Below are 17,029 nucleotides of genomic sequence, written 5' to 3' on the forward strand. Positions count from 1 at the left end.
GTACCAGGGATTGAACTCGGGTCCTTGGGCTTGCACAGTAGGCAGTGAAACCACTGAGCTAAATCCCCAGCCCACATTTAACAAAATTTAAGTTTTTCCCCTCATCATGCTTCTTTAGCCATTTACAAGGGATCTAGGAGAATGTGGCTGAAAATCTTGTCACGTGGTCACTTCAGGCACTTATGGGTCATGACCAAGGGGAGGTCCTTCAGACTAAGGTTTACCAAATTAATGTGTGTACAGAGACTCATATTAAGAAATACATTTTGTATCCTTTGTTGGTAAGTACACACGCTATATGAAACACACTTGTCTTTACTCCTGGGACATACTCTGATCTTTTCAATTCTTTATTGTATTCCACTAAAAAAACGGCTGACTGTGACATACTAAATTGATTCCACAATGTGCTAATGAAACATGACTCATATTTGAAAGGAGTCACTTCCCTAGTGCCTCCCCTGGAATGTAACACTGGATCACTGTCCCACTGTTGAAGCAAGAGAGTTGCTGTCCCTAAAATTTCTTGCAGTGGTTTCACCAAGCTTTACGTCCACCCTCCATATAAGACTTTGCAGCCAACCACAGGGACACCTGACCTCTGTCCTTGGAGGAAGCATCGTGAGCATCTGGAGCAGTACATGTTTTGCTCTGCATGCACTACTGGCCCTCTTGCATCCCTCGTCCCTGCCAACCCAATGCCAGTAGGGGCCTCTGAACAAGCAAAAATGTGCCTGTCCCTATTGCCAACTAACTGCCCCAGGGGGACATCACAAGTTTGAGAATAGCCTTGACAATTTAGTGAGACACTGTTTTAAAATAAAAAGGGCAGGAGATGTGGCACAGTGCAAAGGCCTTTGGGTTCACACCCAAGTACAGCCAGAAAAAGAAAAAGACTTGAAATAAATCAAGACAAACTATCATGTTAGCCATAGTCCCTCTTCCTCTCCCAACTACACATTCTCAGTGGAGGTTGCTCTAAAGTCTGGAGATGACTTCATCTTCAGGGTGATTTTTTATTCTATTTTTTGGGGACATAAATAGATGAGAAGAGAAGGGAGGGGTGGTGATCAAGCTCAAGGGCAGAACTGAATTCCTTCCCTTTAGAACATAGATCTGGTGAAGGCAGACAGAGTGATGAGGAAGGACACATCCGGGTCAGATGTCAAGCCCAGGACCAGGAACAGAGCTAGGCTGTGCAGATGCACGGAGGCCTCGCCTGTAGGCTGTCCCCTTCTCCCACTTCCTGGGGACCTCTGACTTGGAAAGCTTGTGGAGGAATGAAGGCCAACCCAGACTGGGTGGCAAACACAGGCAGATACTTTCTATTAACCAAAATTTAATTTGTCATATTGTTACTGAATCCATATTGAACATGTGAGGAAAGCTCGTTTGAAAAACCAACAGAATTTGGCTTGTTCATGATGTTTCCACGTTCTCAATGTGCTTTTACTGTGAGATTTTCCCTTCCCCTGGTAATAGGCTATCTAATCTACATGGAGATAATACATTATAATTTTTTTTTGGTAGAAGTTAGGGATTAGTATAAAGGGCTGGGCTAGCACCCGGAAGGAAGCTCCCCTGCTGCCATCCCACACTCCAAGGGCAGAGAAGGTGAGCAGCATGGGCGCCAGAAGCACAGCCCCCCCCCCCCGCCCCGTGGAAATAAGAAGACACGTAAACAAGCCTCAAAAACAGACTTCCGGATCACCCACAGCAACCCCAAAGGGAAACGAGATGGAAAAATCTGATACTCGACCACCTGGACTCTCTGAACTGGCAACAAAAGAGGATCTGGGAAAAATGAAATCAGGAATAATTACTCAGGTAACAGCAAGGATTGTGCTCATAGTGTAAGACACGATTAATAAATCTAGAGATGATACATAAAAAAATAGAGGATCTGAGGAACATGATGGAATCCCAACATAGGAAACAAATGGAATCCATAAAACAGATGCAAATAGATTTCCAGGAGATTAAAAACTCCATCGAAAGTCTGGGCAGCACAATGAATCAATGTGAGGATAGAATTTCACATATAGAAGAAAAGATTGCAATTAGGGACCAGGAAAAGAAAAATTGCTTTAAAATTGTAAGGGAAAATGAGAAATCAATCCAGCAGCTGCTAGATGATGCAAAGAGGAATAACATAAGACTGACTGGAGTCAATGAAGAAACAGGAGAGAGTGCAGATGACATAAAAAAAATGTTCACAGAAGTGATGGCAGAAAACTTCCCAAGGAGGAGAAAAGAACTTGACATACAGATAAGTGAGGCATATAGGACTCCAGCTAGCCTTGATAAAAAAAAAATCTACACATAGGCATATAATAGTTAGGATTCCAGAAATCCAACAGAAGAACAAAATTCTACAAGCAGTGAGAGAAAAGAAACAAATCACATACAAAGGAAAGCCCATCACAATCACAGCAGACTTCTCAATGCAAACCCTCAAGGCAAGAAGAGCTTGGAGTGATGTATTTCAAGCCCTAAAGGAAAACAGCCTCCAACCCAGATTGATGTACCCTGCAAAACTATCTTTCAAAACTGATGGAGAAACAAGATACTTTCATGATAAAGAGCACCTCAGGAACTTCATGAATACCAAACCAGCACTCCAGAAAATTTTTGACAATACCCTAGGAAAAGACAATGAGGATCACAACCCCAGGAAACCCAGATGAATGAATCCATTGGGTGTGACAAATTAAACGCAAAGGGGGAGAATCCAACAAAAAGAAAAAGTCATGACAAGGCTTTTAAAACTTTTAACTTCATCTCCCTAATGAGTGCATAATTCAATCTTGTTATTGTACTGATTAGTATTTTTCTGATTCTAGAGTTGCACACCTTTCCTTGTGCTATACTGGCTATTTATCATCTTCTTATGTCTACTTTTTAATTGGGTTGTCTATTAATGAGCTGTAAGAGTTCTTTATATATTCTGGTCACAGGTTATATGCATTGTAAATATGGTCTGTTTAAGGACTACTTTTCATTTTAATGATGTCATTTAAAGTTCTAAATTTTGATGGAATCTCATTTATCAATTTTTTTCTTTTATACATCATGTTTTTTGTATCCTAGGTAGTTCTTGACTACCCAGAATTCATAAATATTTTCCCTTATAATTTCTTCTTAAAGGCTTATACTTTTAGGCTTTCTTATTTAGGTTCATAGATCCCTTCAAGTTATTTTCATGTATGGAAACAAAGGGTTGAGGTTAATGTTTTTTTTTTATTTTGGTACCGGGGATTGAACTCGGGTCCTTGTGCTGGCGGGGCAGGCAGCGGCACCACTGAGCTAAATCCCTGGGCCCACAAGGTTAATTTTTTATATACGGATACCAGGTGTTCTAGTGCCATTTGCTGAAAACACTATCTCTTCCTCGGCTCTTGAATTGAGTTTATAGTCTATAAAATGCTAATGTTAAATAATCTTTCAAAACTCAGTGGACCATATATGTGTGGTTCTATTTCTAGATTCTCTGTTTTATTCAAATGATCTATATGTCTTTCCTTACACCAACACTGCCTTGATTACTGCAGCTTTAGAAGAAGTCTTAAAAATAGGTACTAAACGTCTTCCAACACTGCTTTTTTTTTTTTTTTAACTTTTCTAGGTCCTTTGTACTTATACATAACTTTTCAATTTCAATATCCAATTCTTCATTTATAGAAAGTATACACAGACCTGAATTTTTATATATACCTTGTGTTTTCTAATCCTGCTAAATTCAAGTACAAGTCCTAGGGGCTCCTAGAGATTTCTTAGTATTTTCTCTGTAGATGATCATTTCATCTACATATAAAGATTTTGCTTCTGCCGTGCCAATCCTATCCTAGTCGTGTCATTTTATTGCCAGACTATTTTGGTTGGGACTAGGTTTCAAAGTTTAATGGACAGATAAAGAGTAAGCATATCTGCCCTTATTCCCCACCTTAAGAAGAAAGCATTGTATCTTCTCCATTCATACAAGGCGTTCTCACTGGAAGTATGGAGTACATGTCTTTAATCTGTTGAGAAGGTTCTGTTCTATTTCTAGTCTCCTGATAAACAGCTGTAGAATTTAGTCCAATACTTTTTCTCCAACTACTGACAGGATCATATGGCTTTTTCCTTTCCTCTGTTAAAATGATGACTTTTAGGGGTGGCTCTTCTAATGTTGAATCAACACTGCCATCCCTATAACAAAACCACCTTCTACATACTGCCAGATCTGACTTCTAACAGTTTGTTTTGTTAAACAAATTTTATCTATGTTTATACTTTTTTCTATTATTTTTATCCAGTTTTAGGATTAGCACAATGTTGATTTCCTAAAATGAGGGAAGAAGTGTTCCTTCTTTTTTCTGCTTTAATTGTTTGATATAATTTATCAGTTAAAATGTATATGAGCCTGCTGTTGTCATATAGGTAGGTTTTTAAGCTAGGAATATGCTTTCTTTAATAGGTGCTATTCAAATTTTATACTTCCTCCAGAGTTAGTTTCATTAATTTGTCTTCCAAGGTACTTCTTAGAAGTTGTCAAATTTATCTCAAAACAGATTTTTGAAATATGCTTTCTATATCCTTTTAAATTCTGTAAAATCTGTTGTAATGTCTCCTAGATCTTGATATTGTAATTTAAAAAATGTATAATTGGTATTGTGTAATAGGAAGAAAAGATATAAAGGAGCAGGGGAAGCGGGAGGGGTAGGGGAAAGGAAAAAAGGGAAAAGAAAAAATATGAGAAAAGGAAAAAAATGGAAACAAAGTCTTTGCAAATAAGGAAGGGTGGAGGGGGTGAAGGGAGGGCAGAGGAAGGGGAAAAAAATAAGAACCAAGATACTCACGTAATGGTACAAGATCTCAATGATGAATGTAACTGTATTTTGTACCTAAAATGTACCAATAAACTTAAAGGGGAAAAAAAAATAAAGGGCTGGGCTTTGAGGTCATAAAAATATGTGTATTTGTAAAGCATAATTAGCTTTTTGACCTTGCAAAAGTTAACCTCTCTAAGCTTCAGTTGGTAAACTAGAAAATGAACTTAATAACAGCAATCTTACTAGGTTGCTGTAAAGGTTAGAAACAATAGATATAAAACACCAAGCACATTTCTAATGAAGAAAAGAAGGATCAGAAAGGTTAAAAAACAAGCACACAGTCCCATGCTAATTTAAGCAGTGAAGTAGTATAATTAAGCAGTAAAATAAATCTTAATCCAGAATTTCAGATAGGACTGGTCTGGGCTCTTGTATGGTACATCAAACTCATCAATGAAAATTTGAGCGCTTAATGATTTATTTTTAGTTCCTGTTTGAGTTTTCCTTCAAGCTAGATTAGGTCCGTACTTTTTTTTCCTCTTATGAATTGACTTCTGTTGTCTTGTGTTCTCCAAGCCATTCTCTTTGCCTAAAGCCAATGCAAGTCTCTTCACTAACCCACTGATTTGAGGTTTTTGGTGGGAATGCTGATTTTTAAAGAATTGTAAGAAACCATAAGGATACCAGGGTGATCAAGCTAGAGTTGATCTATACAGGGATGGCGAACCTTTTAGAGCTTTCAATGATACAAACGGGCTTCTGTGGCATGTGTGCCATGGGTTTGCCACCACTGATCTATATGAACTAAGCCACTTCCCTCTAACACCTTTTGTTCTTTTACTAGACAAATTTCAATGTTAAGAAGGAAGGAAGACAAGGTAAATCTAATATTGTTGCTCAAAGAAAAATCACTTAATTTTTTTCCCTTCTGGCTTTTCTTCAGTAAATTTTCTTTTATAGTAAAAGAAATCATTTTAGGTACTACCTTCTTTTCTAGTATATTGCAAACCATTTCCTTGTCATTAAATATTCTGCAAAAACGTTATTCTTGTAGCTGTATAATGCACATGTTAAACTAATTTTATAACTCTCCATTTATTTAAGATTGTTTCTGGCTTTTACAACACTTCTAGAAATAAAGCTTCAATTCTCTTGTGTTTACCATTAAACTAAAATTGCTACTATCAATGACAAAAGACTACATATTTAATAATCAGTGAACTTCTAATAGTTGTTGGATACATATTTGGTGTTTAAAAGATTAACTTTATTTTTTTTGAGCCAGGGTCTCACTATGTTGCCAAGGCTGGCCCAGATCACCTATATGCAAGCCATCCCCCTGCTTCAGCTTCTTCAGTTGCATCCTCCTGCTTCAGCTTCCTCAAGAGCTGACACTACAGACAACTGTTACCATCCATGGCTCAAAAAAATGAACTTTGTTTCCCAATTCTATCAATTAATAATAAATGCTTTTTTTTTTTATTTCAGTGCTGAGGAGTGAACCCAGGGCATTCACATTGAGCTATATCCTCAGCCTTTTTTTTTTTGTGGTACCGGGGATCAAACTTGGGTCCTTGTGCTTGCGAGGCAACGCCACTGAGCTAAATCCCCGGCCCTCCTCAGCCTTTTAAAAAAATTTTTGAGATAGGTCTAGCTAAGTTTCCCAGGCTAGGCTGGAACTTGCAAATTGTCCTGCCTCAGCCTTCCAGAGAGCTTATATCCAGCAATAAATGCCTTTTTAAAAAACAAAACTTCAAGTCTTCACAGCCATCTGGAAATCTGCTGTTGTTGTATTTCCACAAGATACACAGTATTTAAACTATGTACTGATTTGGAACTAAAGTTTCATTTTAAAAAGGCAAGATATTTCCTGTTTACATCTTGATGGGGATAAAGTACAGCCACAGTTTAAGACAGTAAAAGGCATTCTCGGAAGGACTTTCTGGAATACATCATACTTTAAAAGCTCTCATCTGCATCATATAATACAAATACATGATTTTTTTTTTAAAAAAGAAGTATTTCTTCCAGATAAGTTAAGAAAGCAGAGTTAAATAGAGAATAAATTGTAGTTTTATTTTTGAATATTTAGAAAAGACAACCATATTCTATTTTTCAAATTGCTCCATTTCTCTTACTTTCTCTGCAGCCCTCTCCCTGGAATCTTACAGGGTCTGGAGGCCTTGGGTGGGGCCTCTCCTGCCCACAGACCAGGGGCCCAGGCTGCTTATCTGCCAGCTGTCCTGACCCAGGAGCGAGTGGGACACCGGCCACTGGTTCTCCACTCTGACCTACTCGGCCCTGCCCAAGCCTCCCTGACCTATCCGTTCTCTGAAAACCAACATGGCATATTGGAAAGCAAGAGGAATAAGGAGAGAGGTCTTAACGTAGACATCTGTTCTTGGATAAAAATGTCACTTTATTCATTGTTTTACAGGCTCAGACACCAGCAGTTTTCATAAACATATGGAACCCTGGCATCATTTCTTTAGAGACTATTAATGGATGTGGTTCCCTTTTAGAAAATGTAGGGGTGTCTTTGGACATCTTCATCAGAAGCCTTTGTGGTTTTGAGTGAGTGGGAATTAGAGGACGGCACATGCTCTGCTGGCCAGTAACTTGTAGGGGGGCCTGTGTAAATAACTGCTTCTCGTCTTGCCCGGCAGGTCTTATGAATGTTATTCACGTAGGTCAATGCTCTGTTTAAGCCTAGAGTTTGTCTTACATTTATACACCAGAGATCTTCTCTACACAAAACTTTTAATGCACACTGGGTTTTCTAGGACTGCATCTCTGTGTCTATTTGGGACCGAGCATGCTTGGGTAACTCTGAACTTTACGAGGGCTGTTCTTCATTTTGGAAAGCGAGGTCCTGCTGGCTCCACCCTCCCACGTGGGTCATTACCTTTGTAGAGTCCTTGGACTGGGGTGATTCTAGAGAGTGTCTCAACCACTTAGTAGCTTTATTTTTTTTTTTAGTACCAGGGGTCAAACTTGGGACCTTTTGCTTGCGAGGCAGGTGGCGCCACTTAGTACTTTTATCATGCTTTGCAATATCATCAAGCTTGTAATCATGATATACACTTATGGGGTAAAATAAGATGTGTTGATGTATGCGTTACGGAGTGAACAAAGTGGGGCAACATCTGCTAAAAACGTATCACCAGGCTTGTATATTTTCATATTAAAACATGTGTTTTCTATTATAAATCACTTTCTTTTAATTTCTCTTATATTTACATAGATGTGTTCATTATCTTAGCAATATACATATATAAGTAGATTTTATTATCTATAAATTTCATTTCAGAATAGTAAAGAAGCCTTAGACAATGCATCATACATGTACTGGGGGCATAGAATTTTGCAGGTCTAAGGGCCACTATGTTGTATTCAAAATGATATGGACAATTAATTCTAGAATCCAAATGGGCTTGGCTGGACTGAAGCATTATGAGTATAGGAGGTATAATCTAACTATACAATGAATGTTTAAATTAAAGAAAATTATTACCATAAAAGACACATTGTGATTAATCCACCTCACAATAGCCCCCCTCGCTTTGAATACACTTAATCCCATCATTCTTGCCACTTTTGGAAGCAGTTCTGGAAGCCTTCTGCCATGAGTATCTTTACGAGGTGTGATCAAAAGTAGTGAATAAGGGCTGGGGATTTAGCTCAGTGGTTTCGCTGCCTGCTGCACAAGCACAAGGACCTGAGTTCGATCCCCGGTACCCCCCCAAAAAAGGAAAAGTAGTGAATGCTGCTGCTGAGTGCCATCCAACAGAAAGGCAGCCTTGCAAAAACAGGATGGGGAGTCCTCATCCACCTTCTTCATCAGATCTGACAGCATGAAACCCTGGCTCTCCCCTAGTCAAAATGACCATGACAGGTAAACATTTTGAATGGAATCAGAACACTGAGGCAGCCACGACAGCATAGCTAAAGACACTCACAAAAGAGGACTTTGTAAAGCACCAAGAATGATGGGCTGTGTTCGAAGTAAGAGAGAGAATTTTGAGGGGTTTAATGGCAATGTGTCTTTACTGTAATAAAAATGTAAATTTACCATTATCTGCAATACACATGTGTATTTTTCACTCCGGTACCTCACCGTCTCATGAGCCCACTGACCTCTACTGTGATCCTGTTCTTCACCAGAAGCCCAATCTTGATGTCCATCAGGTTCAGGTCTTTTTCCAGCTGCTGATTGCCCCTGATCTTGGTCACCACTTCCTCCCTCAACCGTGCTACCTCCAGATCTTCCTGGAAATCCAAGTCACTTTGGTCCAGTAGGTGCACAAATTTGCGGATTACTGTTAACGGTGGGTTTTCAGAGCCAACTGCAGCAAGAACAAGCATACTTTAATTAGGAAAGCTTGGAATTATTATCAACAGGAAAGAAAACAGGTCTGTAAATAAAGTATACCAGAAAAATTGACCAATGAAAATACGATCTGTGGAACGAATCATTTTCCATCATGTAAAGTCTGGGCCAGAAAGCCGATCATATAAACAAATACACAAAACTCGTCATCTCTGGTGCCAGTGTTTTCTAGTTATCTGAGTTAATTTATCAGCTACCTCTCATACTGTTCCTGGGACCCATGCACAGACAAGGCAGAATGGTGAGGAACCTGGGAAAGAGAGTCAATGCAAGTGACCTCACCCCTAAGACTTTGTGGCCGAGCCAGATAAGAGGTTTACGTTCTTGCTGCAGGAAGCAGAAAGTGAATTTCTCTCAGGCCAGAAGCTCTTTGAGGGGGTGCCAGAACTGGGTGAAAAGTAAATTTTAAAGGTCATTAAATGACTGTAAAGATCAAACAGGATCAACTCCAGGAAGAGTGGAGTGAATGTTTGTATCTGGCAGAAGTAAAATGATGTTAGAAATTGAAACTTGGTACCTGTCCTTTTGTGATGGACCAAGGGAGGCTGTTCAGAACCTAGGGGCTACCCTCAGTCACTGAGAGGAATATCCTCAGATAATCCTAGGAGGGTTTGCCTGGAATACCTTCAACTTTGTGTTTTAATTCTCTAGCACTTTTGACTCTTAAAAAAATCTTTTTTAGTGTGGTTAGTGAGAACAAGTCTGGGTAAACTGTAAGAATAAACCGTCTGGACCCTCAAGGATGAATGATTAGACCCAGTGTGAGTGGGAGAGGGGAGGGGAAGGGAACTTTAGAAGAATTGAGACGTGTCATGTGCCCAGACAAGCTCCCCACAATGAATGTAATCATTATATACTGTAAACGTTGACTAACACAAATAAAAATTAAAAAGAATGTGACTTGTAAGAGCCCAGTCCAGCTCAGGCACCCTCAGGGGCCACGTCCTTTCCACTGGGGGCCCTAGCTGTTCCTCCTTGTACTTCTTGCTTGGTCCCATGGTGATCTGATGCTCAGGGAGTAAGAAAAGTTAAGCTGACAACGCAAACAACACAGTGTGAGGCCAGCAAGAACAATCAAATCCAGAGTCATCTATGTTTCTATTTTCTACTTCTGATGACCTTTACAGGAGAAGTGACCTTGGATCATGTGATCACCATCCTTGGGAGATGAGACTGGGTGGCTTTTTTCCTTTTTACTCTCATTTCTAAAATGTCTTATATGAATATATTTTATCTTCAAAATGGGAGGGGACAACATAGGCCAGTTAATAGAGTAAACAACTGAAATGTAGGCTTATCTTCGGGTTAACTCTTTTGCATTAGATTGCTGACTCTAGTTCAAATTTAATGTAAAATAGGAGCATTCATGCCAGCGCCACTCTTTTTAAGGAAGAAATTAAATCCACTTTTCTTATCCCTTCCACTGCTCCTGTTCAGAACTAGAGCCTCAGATGACAAAGTCCACCGGACAATGGCACCGTCCTCTGTTCCTAGAGCAGCCTCTGAAGCTTACTCTGGAGAGGGCTTGTCTTTGATTAGAAAGGAACCGGGTTGACCTCGAATACTCCTGCTTACCCAGGGTTCTGTAGACATCTCTGGCTTTGCTTGCTCTCAGCAGAGACTGTATTTTCACAATTTCATTTTTCTGCAAAACATCGAGAAAGTCATGATCCCACAGATCCCATCTACTCCACTACCCTATAATTCAGAACTTTAATGAACTGACAATATTTAAGATCTGCTCCAAGTAGAAACAAGACTGCAAAGGGCCTGTTTAAGTAAAGAGATCTAAAAAGGGAAAAAAGGGAGCCAGGGATTTAGCTCAGTGGTTCCAGCGCCTGCCTTGCAAGCGCAAGGTCCTGAGTTCAATCCCTGGTACCCCAAAAAAATAAAAATAAAAAAAATAAAAAGGGAAAAAAGTTGTAGCACAGAACTAAGAAGACACAATCTATGTACAAACAGCTATTCTTTAAAGACTATAAAAAAATTCCTCCTGTGGACTTTGATGTGCTCCGTCAGCAGTAAGGAAAGCTGTACATGCAACAATGGAAATACTTCTCTAGGGTCTTCTCTCTGCCCAAATAGAAACCCACATGCATTTTTCTTACATGATCTTTGAAATACTGCAGTCGTGAAAGGTAGTTCTTTCTTGCTGTTGCCATTCGGAACCAGGACTGAATCTAAAATCAAATAAAAAGAGAAATCGAGGCAATCACCAAACAACTGTCAATATAATTGTATATCTAAAAATAATGATACCTTATTTGATGAAATTAGCAGCCTGCTATATAATAAGTATCGAAAGCCTATCCTTCACTCCCCATTTCCGTTGCCTTCTTTCAACGGATTCAAAACACTTTATATTACCCTTCATCTCATTATCTCAACAGAAGAGAGGTGGGGATGTAAGGTAGCTCTGTACTATTTTGTTTTAATCCCAACCAATAAAAGCTAAGAGAGCAAGGCATTTGCCGAGAGTTGCAATAAATCACTGCATCAAATTAAACTTGTCCAGTACGTCTTCATTACCTTTTGTTTTTTAGGTTTTTTTGGTACCAGGGATTGAACTCAGGTCCTTGCGCTTGCAAGGCAGGCGGCTGAACCACTGAGCTAAATCCCCTGCCCCGTCTTCATTATCTTTTAAATACAACCTTTAGGTTTCTATAGAAAAATATCCCAAGAGGTCTTACAAGGGACCAACTGCTACCAAGAGTTTGGAGGGCTCAAGCCTGTGTTTGATGGTGAACACAGGACAGCTTTTCATTAAGAAGCTACTGTACAATGGATCTAGACCACCCCGTTCTCTACCTTCGCAGTTTTAAACAGCTTTTAAACTGATCTCATCTGATTCTAATTTCTCTCTACAAGCTCATTTGTGCACAGTCCGGTGGCTTTTCACCCTGGCAGAGTGGTCACCACACAGCCATTTCTTCCTCTATCTGCCTGGGAGGAAGGTGGGTCAGAGGAGCTCAATACCCGAACACAGCTCCTAAGTTGGTTCTGCTTCTTGTCACGGCTTTGCATGTTAAGACGAACTTGGGCCGGGTTCCCCAAGAGTTCAAATAATTAATTTACATTTTCTAGACATCTACTGGTTATACAACACTTTCAAATTTGATTCTCCTAACCATATGAACCAGTTATAAGTAGCTCAGTTCACTGGTTTGAAGATGATCTAATGAGTAAGTAGTGGAGTTAGGATGACTTCAAAGCTCACATAACATTTCCACAACTCTGCCTTCCAGAATCAAAACAAAGCGAGGGGAAAAGCCGAAGCACTTGATAGGAAAGGATATTTACCTTCACAATAGAATCAACATTACCAGCGAATGTTTGCCGCCTTAGCAGATATGCCTTCTGTTGTTTATATCCCTTCCAAAAAGCCTAAGGAAAAGATAGGTTACAGAATTACTAATGAGCACAGCTGATTTAGAAAGTGCCAGTAGGGAGTACATCTCAGGAGGTACTGGGTCGGGACTTCGGGGACCCTGCCCTCCAAATCTCCTCAGGACCCATCTCAGGGTATACAGGAACCCGACAGAACACACAGCAGCTTGCTGCTGGGTCCTGACCCCGGGATGGTGCAGGCCACCCCAGATAGGCCTCCAATTTCTTGCTTGAAAGTTTACTTTACCAAGGCCCTGCACTGTCAAAAAGCAGTAATAAAATAGAATTTAGCCCAAACACACACACAGTATTAAATGGATGCTACTGTTATTTTGTAACAACACAAATAATTGAAGATAATGACTGCCAACATCTTTATGCCTACATGTGGTCCACAGTGGCCCAGACTGGAAAGGAAAGTGTTGCACTAACTTGCAATACAGCTAGTATTTTTGGAAGGCTTAAATCCATAACTATTATCAGTTTACTCTAGTCTATCTATTAGCATCTTTTTGTTGAAGCACATCTTGGGCACTCAGCCTAATTCACTGATCTTGTTTTTCAAATTAGAAATGAAATATAAGTTCCTCTTGTTAAAGAGGGCAAATGCAAACATCAAATTATGTTTGTAAATTTCTTTTCATGCTTGAATATATTAATCTACCTCATTTATTCAATAATAAAATATGGAGCTTTATTATTTAAAAAGCAATATACTTCTTTGTAATGATTTATAAAAAAAACATGATGGAATCAAAATGATTAGGGAAGACCTTGCTCCAGATTTTTCAATTCACTCCCCTAGAAATGACAGATAATGCTCTTACAAAAAAAACCTCAAGGGCCGGGGATTTAGCTCAGTGGTTCGCCAGCTGCTGCGCAAGCGCAAGGACCTGAGTTCGATCCCCGGTACCAAAAAAACCAAAACCAAACAAAACAAAACAAAAAAAGAGAAAAAAGAAGCTCAAGTAAAAATAAGTTATTATCTGGATGTGGTACCACACACTGCTAATCCCAGTACTCTGGGAGGCTAAAACAGGAACACTTTAAGTTTAAGCCCAGGCTGGGCAACTTAGTGACTAAGAATCTAGTTCAAAAGGGGGGAAGGCAGGGCTGGGGTGTAATTCAGTGCAAAGACCCTTGTTCAGTCCTCAGTGTTAAATGAGAGGCTTACAGATCTACAGTGATGAGGGTTCCCGGAAGAGAGAAGGTGACTAGAACTGGGCTCTAGAGGGACTCATGAAATAAATTCCACAAAAATATGGGAAATCGTCAGTTTGACTCTAGGCTTGAGGGAGCCTCCCGTGGTCATCAGAGTCACTGAGGAAACGATCACCTTACCCATTTGTTAAGCAGTGGGCAAAAAATGGGCGGATGGGCAAGTAGGGGTTTGAGAGACCACAAAAGGGTGCATTCTTTTTGGAGGGAATTTGGTAATATCTAATTTTAAATGATCTAACGTTTTGCCTAGTTTTTCTTTTTTTTTGGGGGGGGGATTGAGACAGGGTCTCACTATGCAGTCCAGGCTGGTTTCGAACTTGGGGCAATCCTCCTGCCTCAGCCTCTCGAGTGCTGGGATTACTGGCTCCCTAGTTTTTCTAATTTTCAATATATCTAGCCTAGGGAAATACAAGCACCTGGTTAGAAAAAACCATACCCTCTAGTAAAGTATAGAAAGAAATCTTACCTCCCTTCATCTACTCCTATATTCCCTCCATTTATAACAGAATTCCTTTACATATTTCTTCTACATACATTTAGAACCATAGACAGGATTATAATTTTTGCCTTTTCTTTTGTGGTACTGGGGATTAAACCCTGGGCCTTTGCACTGAGCTGCATCCCCCTTTCCACTCTTTATTTCTTAGAGTGCTTTTATAAGCACTGTCCCTCTCTCCTCTCCTCTGGACACGCATGTTAAATCTTTCTAGTCCCACAGAGCCCTGAGGCTCTGCTTGTTATTTTTTCAGTCTGTTTTCTTGGTTATCCAGACTTGCACATCTCTACTGTTCTAATTTGTAGTTTACAAAATCATCCCTGTTCACCCCATTCTGCTGTTGAGACTATCCTCAGTTTTCCCACATCTGTCACTGCATTTTTATTTTTGTATTTTTATTTTTGTGGTATTGGGAACTGAACCCAGGGCCTTTGCACTGAGTTGTGTCCCCAGTTCTTTTTTATTTTGAGACAGGGTCTTGCTAGGTCTCTAAATTGTGCAGGCTGGGCCTGAACTTGTGGTCCTCCTGCCTCAACCTCCCAGAGTGCTGGGATCACAGGAGTGCACCACTTCATACCCAGCAGTTACTGTCTTTTTAAGTTCTAAAGTTACTGTTTAGTTTTTCTTTACATCTTCCATTTCTTTGCTGAGACTTTCAAATATGTGAATAACTACTTTAAAAAAAGATGGTTACTCTAAACATCTTTGTCAGAGAATTCTAACATCCATCATCTTTGTGCTAGCATTTATATATAGCTTTTTTTGAAAAAAAAATGAAGTTAAAAAAATGAAGTTGTGATTTTCTTGGTTCCTGGCACGGTAATTGGCTGCTTTGAATAAATACCCAATTGCCCCTATGAAGGGAGCTGCAATGTGGACATTTCTCGATGCTGGATCTGACTTGATCCTTTCAAGTTTTAGGTGGCCTTTCCTGGTTTCAATGAGGATAAGGGCCTGGCCTCATTTCCAGGAGGTGGGGGTAAAGGTCTTTTTCCTCATGGCTGCAATGACACCTGAGGTGGACAGGGCTTCACCATGCTGCTGGATGGGGTGGGACTCCAGCTGCCCAGTGGAGCCCCGAAGATATCACTGGGGTCCCTCCTTACTACTTGTGAGTGACGAGGGGGGTGGCCTCATGACCATGGGGTGGAGGGACAGTCCTGACTCTGCACATCCACCCCTGCAGGGTGCGGGGCCACTATGTTGCTGCTCGGTGGGCTAGAGGTGCAGGTGTCTGAGTCCTCTCTCAGCCTCAGTGTGTGTGGGGTGGAGTCCCAGTTATTTTTGTGGTCTTTGGCTAGGGTTGGTGGTGACTGTCTATAAGTTGTCTTGTCTTGCTAGGTTGTCCCTTCCTGGCCCTGCTTGAGAGCAGAATTTCGTTGAAGCTCTGTTTGTCTTATACTCACTGGCATTTCTGGGTGGTCAACTTCTTCAGCATCAAGTCTGAGGTACATGAGGCCAAAATAAAACTTAAAAAACTCATCATCCTGTCCCTTCTGGAGTCCTGAGTTTCCCGGGACAGTCTTTTTCATATATAATAACCAGGGCTTTTGGTAGTATCGCAATAGGCAAACAGGGAAAAGTACATACTCCATCTCCCCAGAAGTGGAAGTCAAGCCCCTGATATTTTATAATTCTATATTATTTAGGCTGTTCTAAATTTCTTTCTTGATATAATCTAAGATTTTTTGAATTAAAAGTGTAAAAAGCAGTATGACTTAAGAGAATCAAATGAAAATTATAACTAAGAGATCATCCAGGTGGCTAATTACAAAATTGATAAATTTTCTGAGAATTAAAACAATGTAATAAAAGTGTGACTCACAATAGCAAAAAAATTTCATAGCTGTGAACTTAACAAGAAATATGAAGGAGTAAAATTATAATACTGTACTAGAAAATGCACTATCATAAAGATGCCAATCTGAAATAAACTAAGATTTCAATGCAATTATAAAAAGAAAAAATTTCAGGAATAGGTTTAGAAATTTGTCAAATGCCTTTGCAACAGATGTTGAGATGAACCTGTGGTTCTCTTTTATAGCAAGGAAAAATTTTATAGGAGGATAAATTTTCCAGGGGGTTAAAACTGGCATGATCTTAACAGTGCTCAAACTTTAATGTGAATACACAAACCATCTGAGGGTCTTGTTAGAAAGCAGATTAGGATTTAGGAGGTCTGAGGTGGGGCTCAGAATTCTGCACTTCTGACAAGCTTCCAGCACCATACCAGGCGGGCATGTGCTCTGCAATGTGAGGAAAAAGATACAAAGGGTTGTTCACGGGTCATTCACCTAGAAAGTGCAACCATGGGATGTCACAGTGTGGTATTTGAGATGAGGGGACATCAGTCAAAAGGAAGAGGAACCTGATTTGTGTATCAGTGGGATCACAGCACTGGACCAGTGACATGCTGGTTGTGATGGGCTTAATGGTTCATATACTTTGCTGGATTTTGAAACACAGAAGTGCAATTGTGTGACTGTGTGTTATACAGCTCATTCTTGATTCATACTCATGGGCAAAATAAGACACTGGTATTAGCTTGTCTTTTCATTCTGCTGTTCCAGAGTCACCCAAATTGTAGAAACTGTCAATCTCCATGACCTCAGATATACAAACATTTTGAATAAGTAATCTACCACAGTAACGGATTATCTAATAGCGAACCATTTTTGTGCTGTCTTTTAATTTACTAAGGATTAATTAATATTCTGCATTTCC

At 39.9% G+C, this 17,029-nt stretch overlaps 1 protein-coding gene across 4 annotated transcripts in view; it reads right to left on the bottom strand.

Moving 5' to 3' along the window:
* The window catches only part of Iqgap2 (IQ motif containing GTPase activating protein 2), a 284,128-nt gene that overhangs the window by 41,481 nt on the left and 225,618 nt on the right, over positions 1–17,029 (bottom strand). For all 4 annotated transcript variants that reach the window (XM_004870168.4, XM_021248556.2, XM_087201158.1 and 1 more), the window contains 4 exons: positions 12,502–12,585; positions 11,310–11,381; positions 10,777–10,846; positions 8,949–9,157 (listed from right to left, as the gene is read on the bottom strand). In XM_004870168.4, coding sequence (XP_004870225.1) covers positions 8,949–9,157; positions 10,777–10,846; positions 11,310–11,381; positions 12,502–12,585 — 435 coding nt within the window. The remainder of the gene's footprint in view (positions 1–8,948; positions 9,158–10,776; positions 10,847–11,309; positions 11,382–12,501; positions 12,586–17,029) is intronic.

The sequence above is a fragment of the Heterocephalus glaber genome, unplaced genomic scaffold, assembly GCF_053883595.1.
Source record: "Heterocephalus glaber isolate CG9 unplaced genomic scaffold, H.glaber_assembly_v1.0 deba00001757, whole genome shotgun sequence".
In the NCBI taxonomy this organism is placed as follows: Eukaryota; Metazoa; Chordata; class Mammalia; order Rodentia; family Bathyergidae; genus Heterocephalus; species Heterocephalus glaber.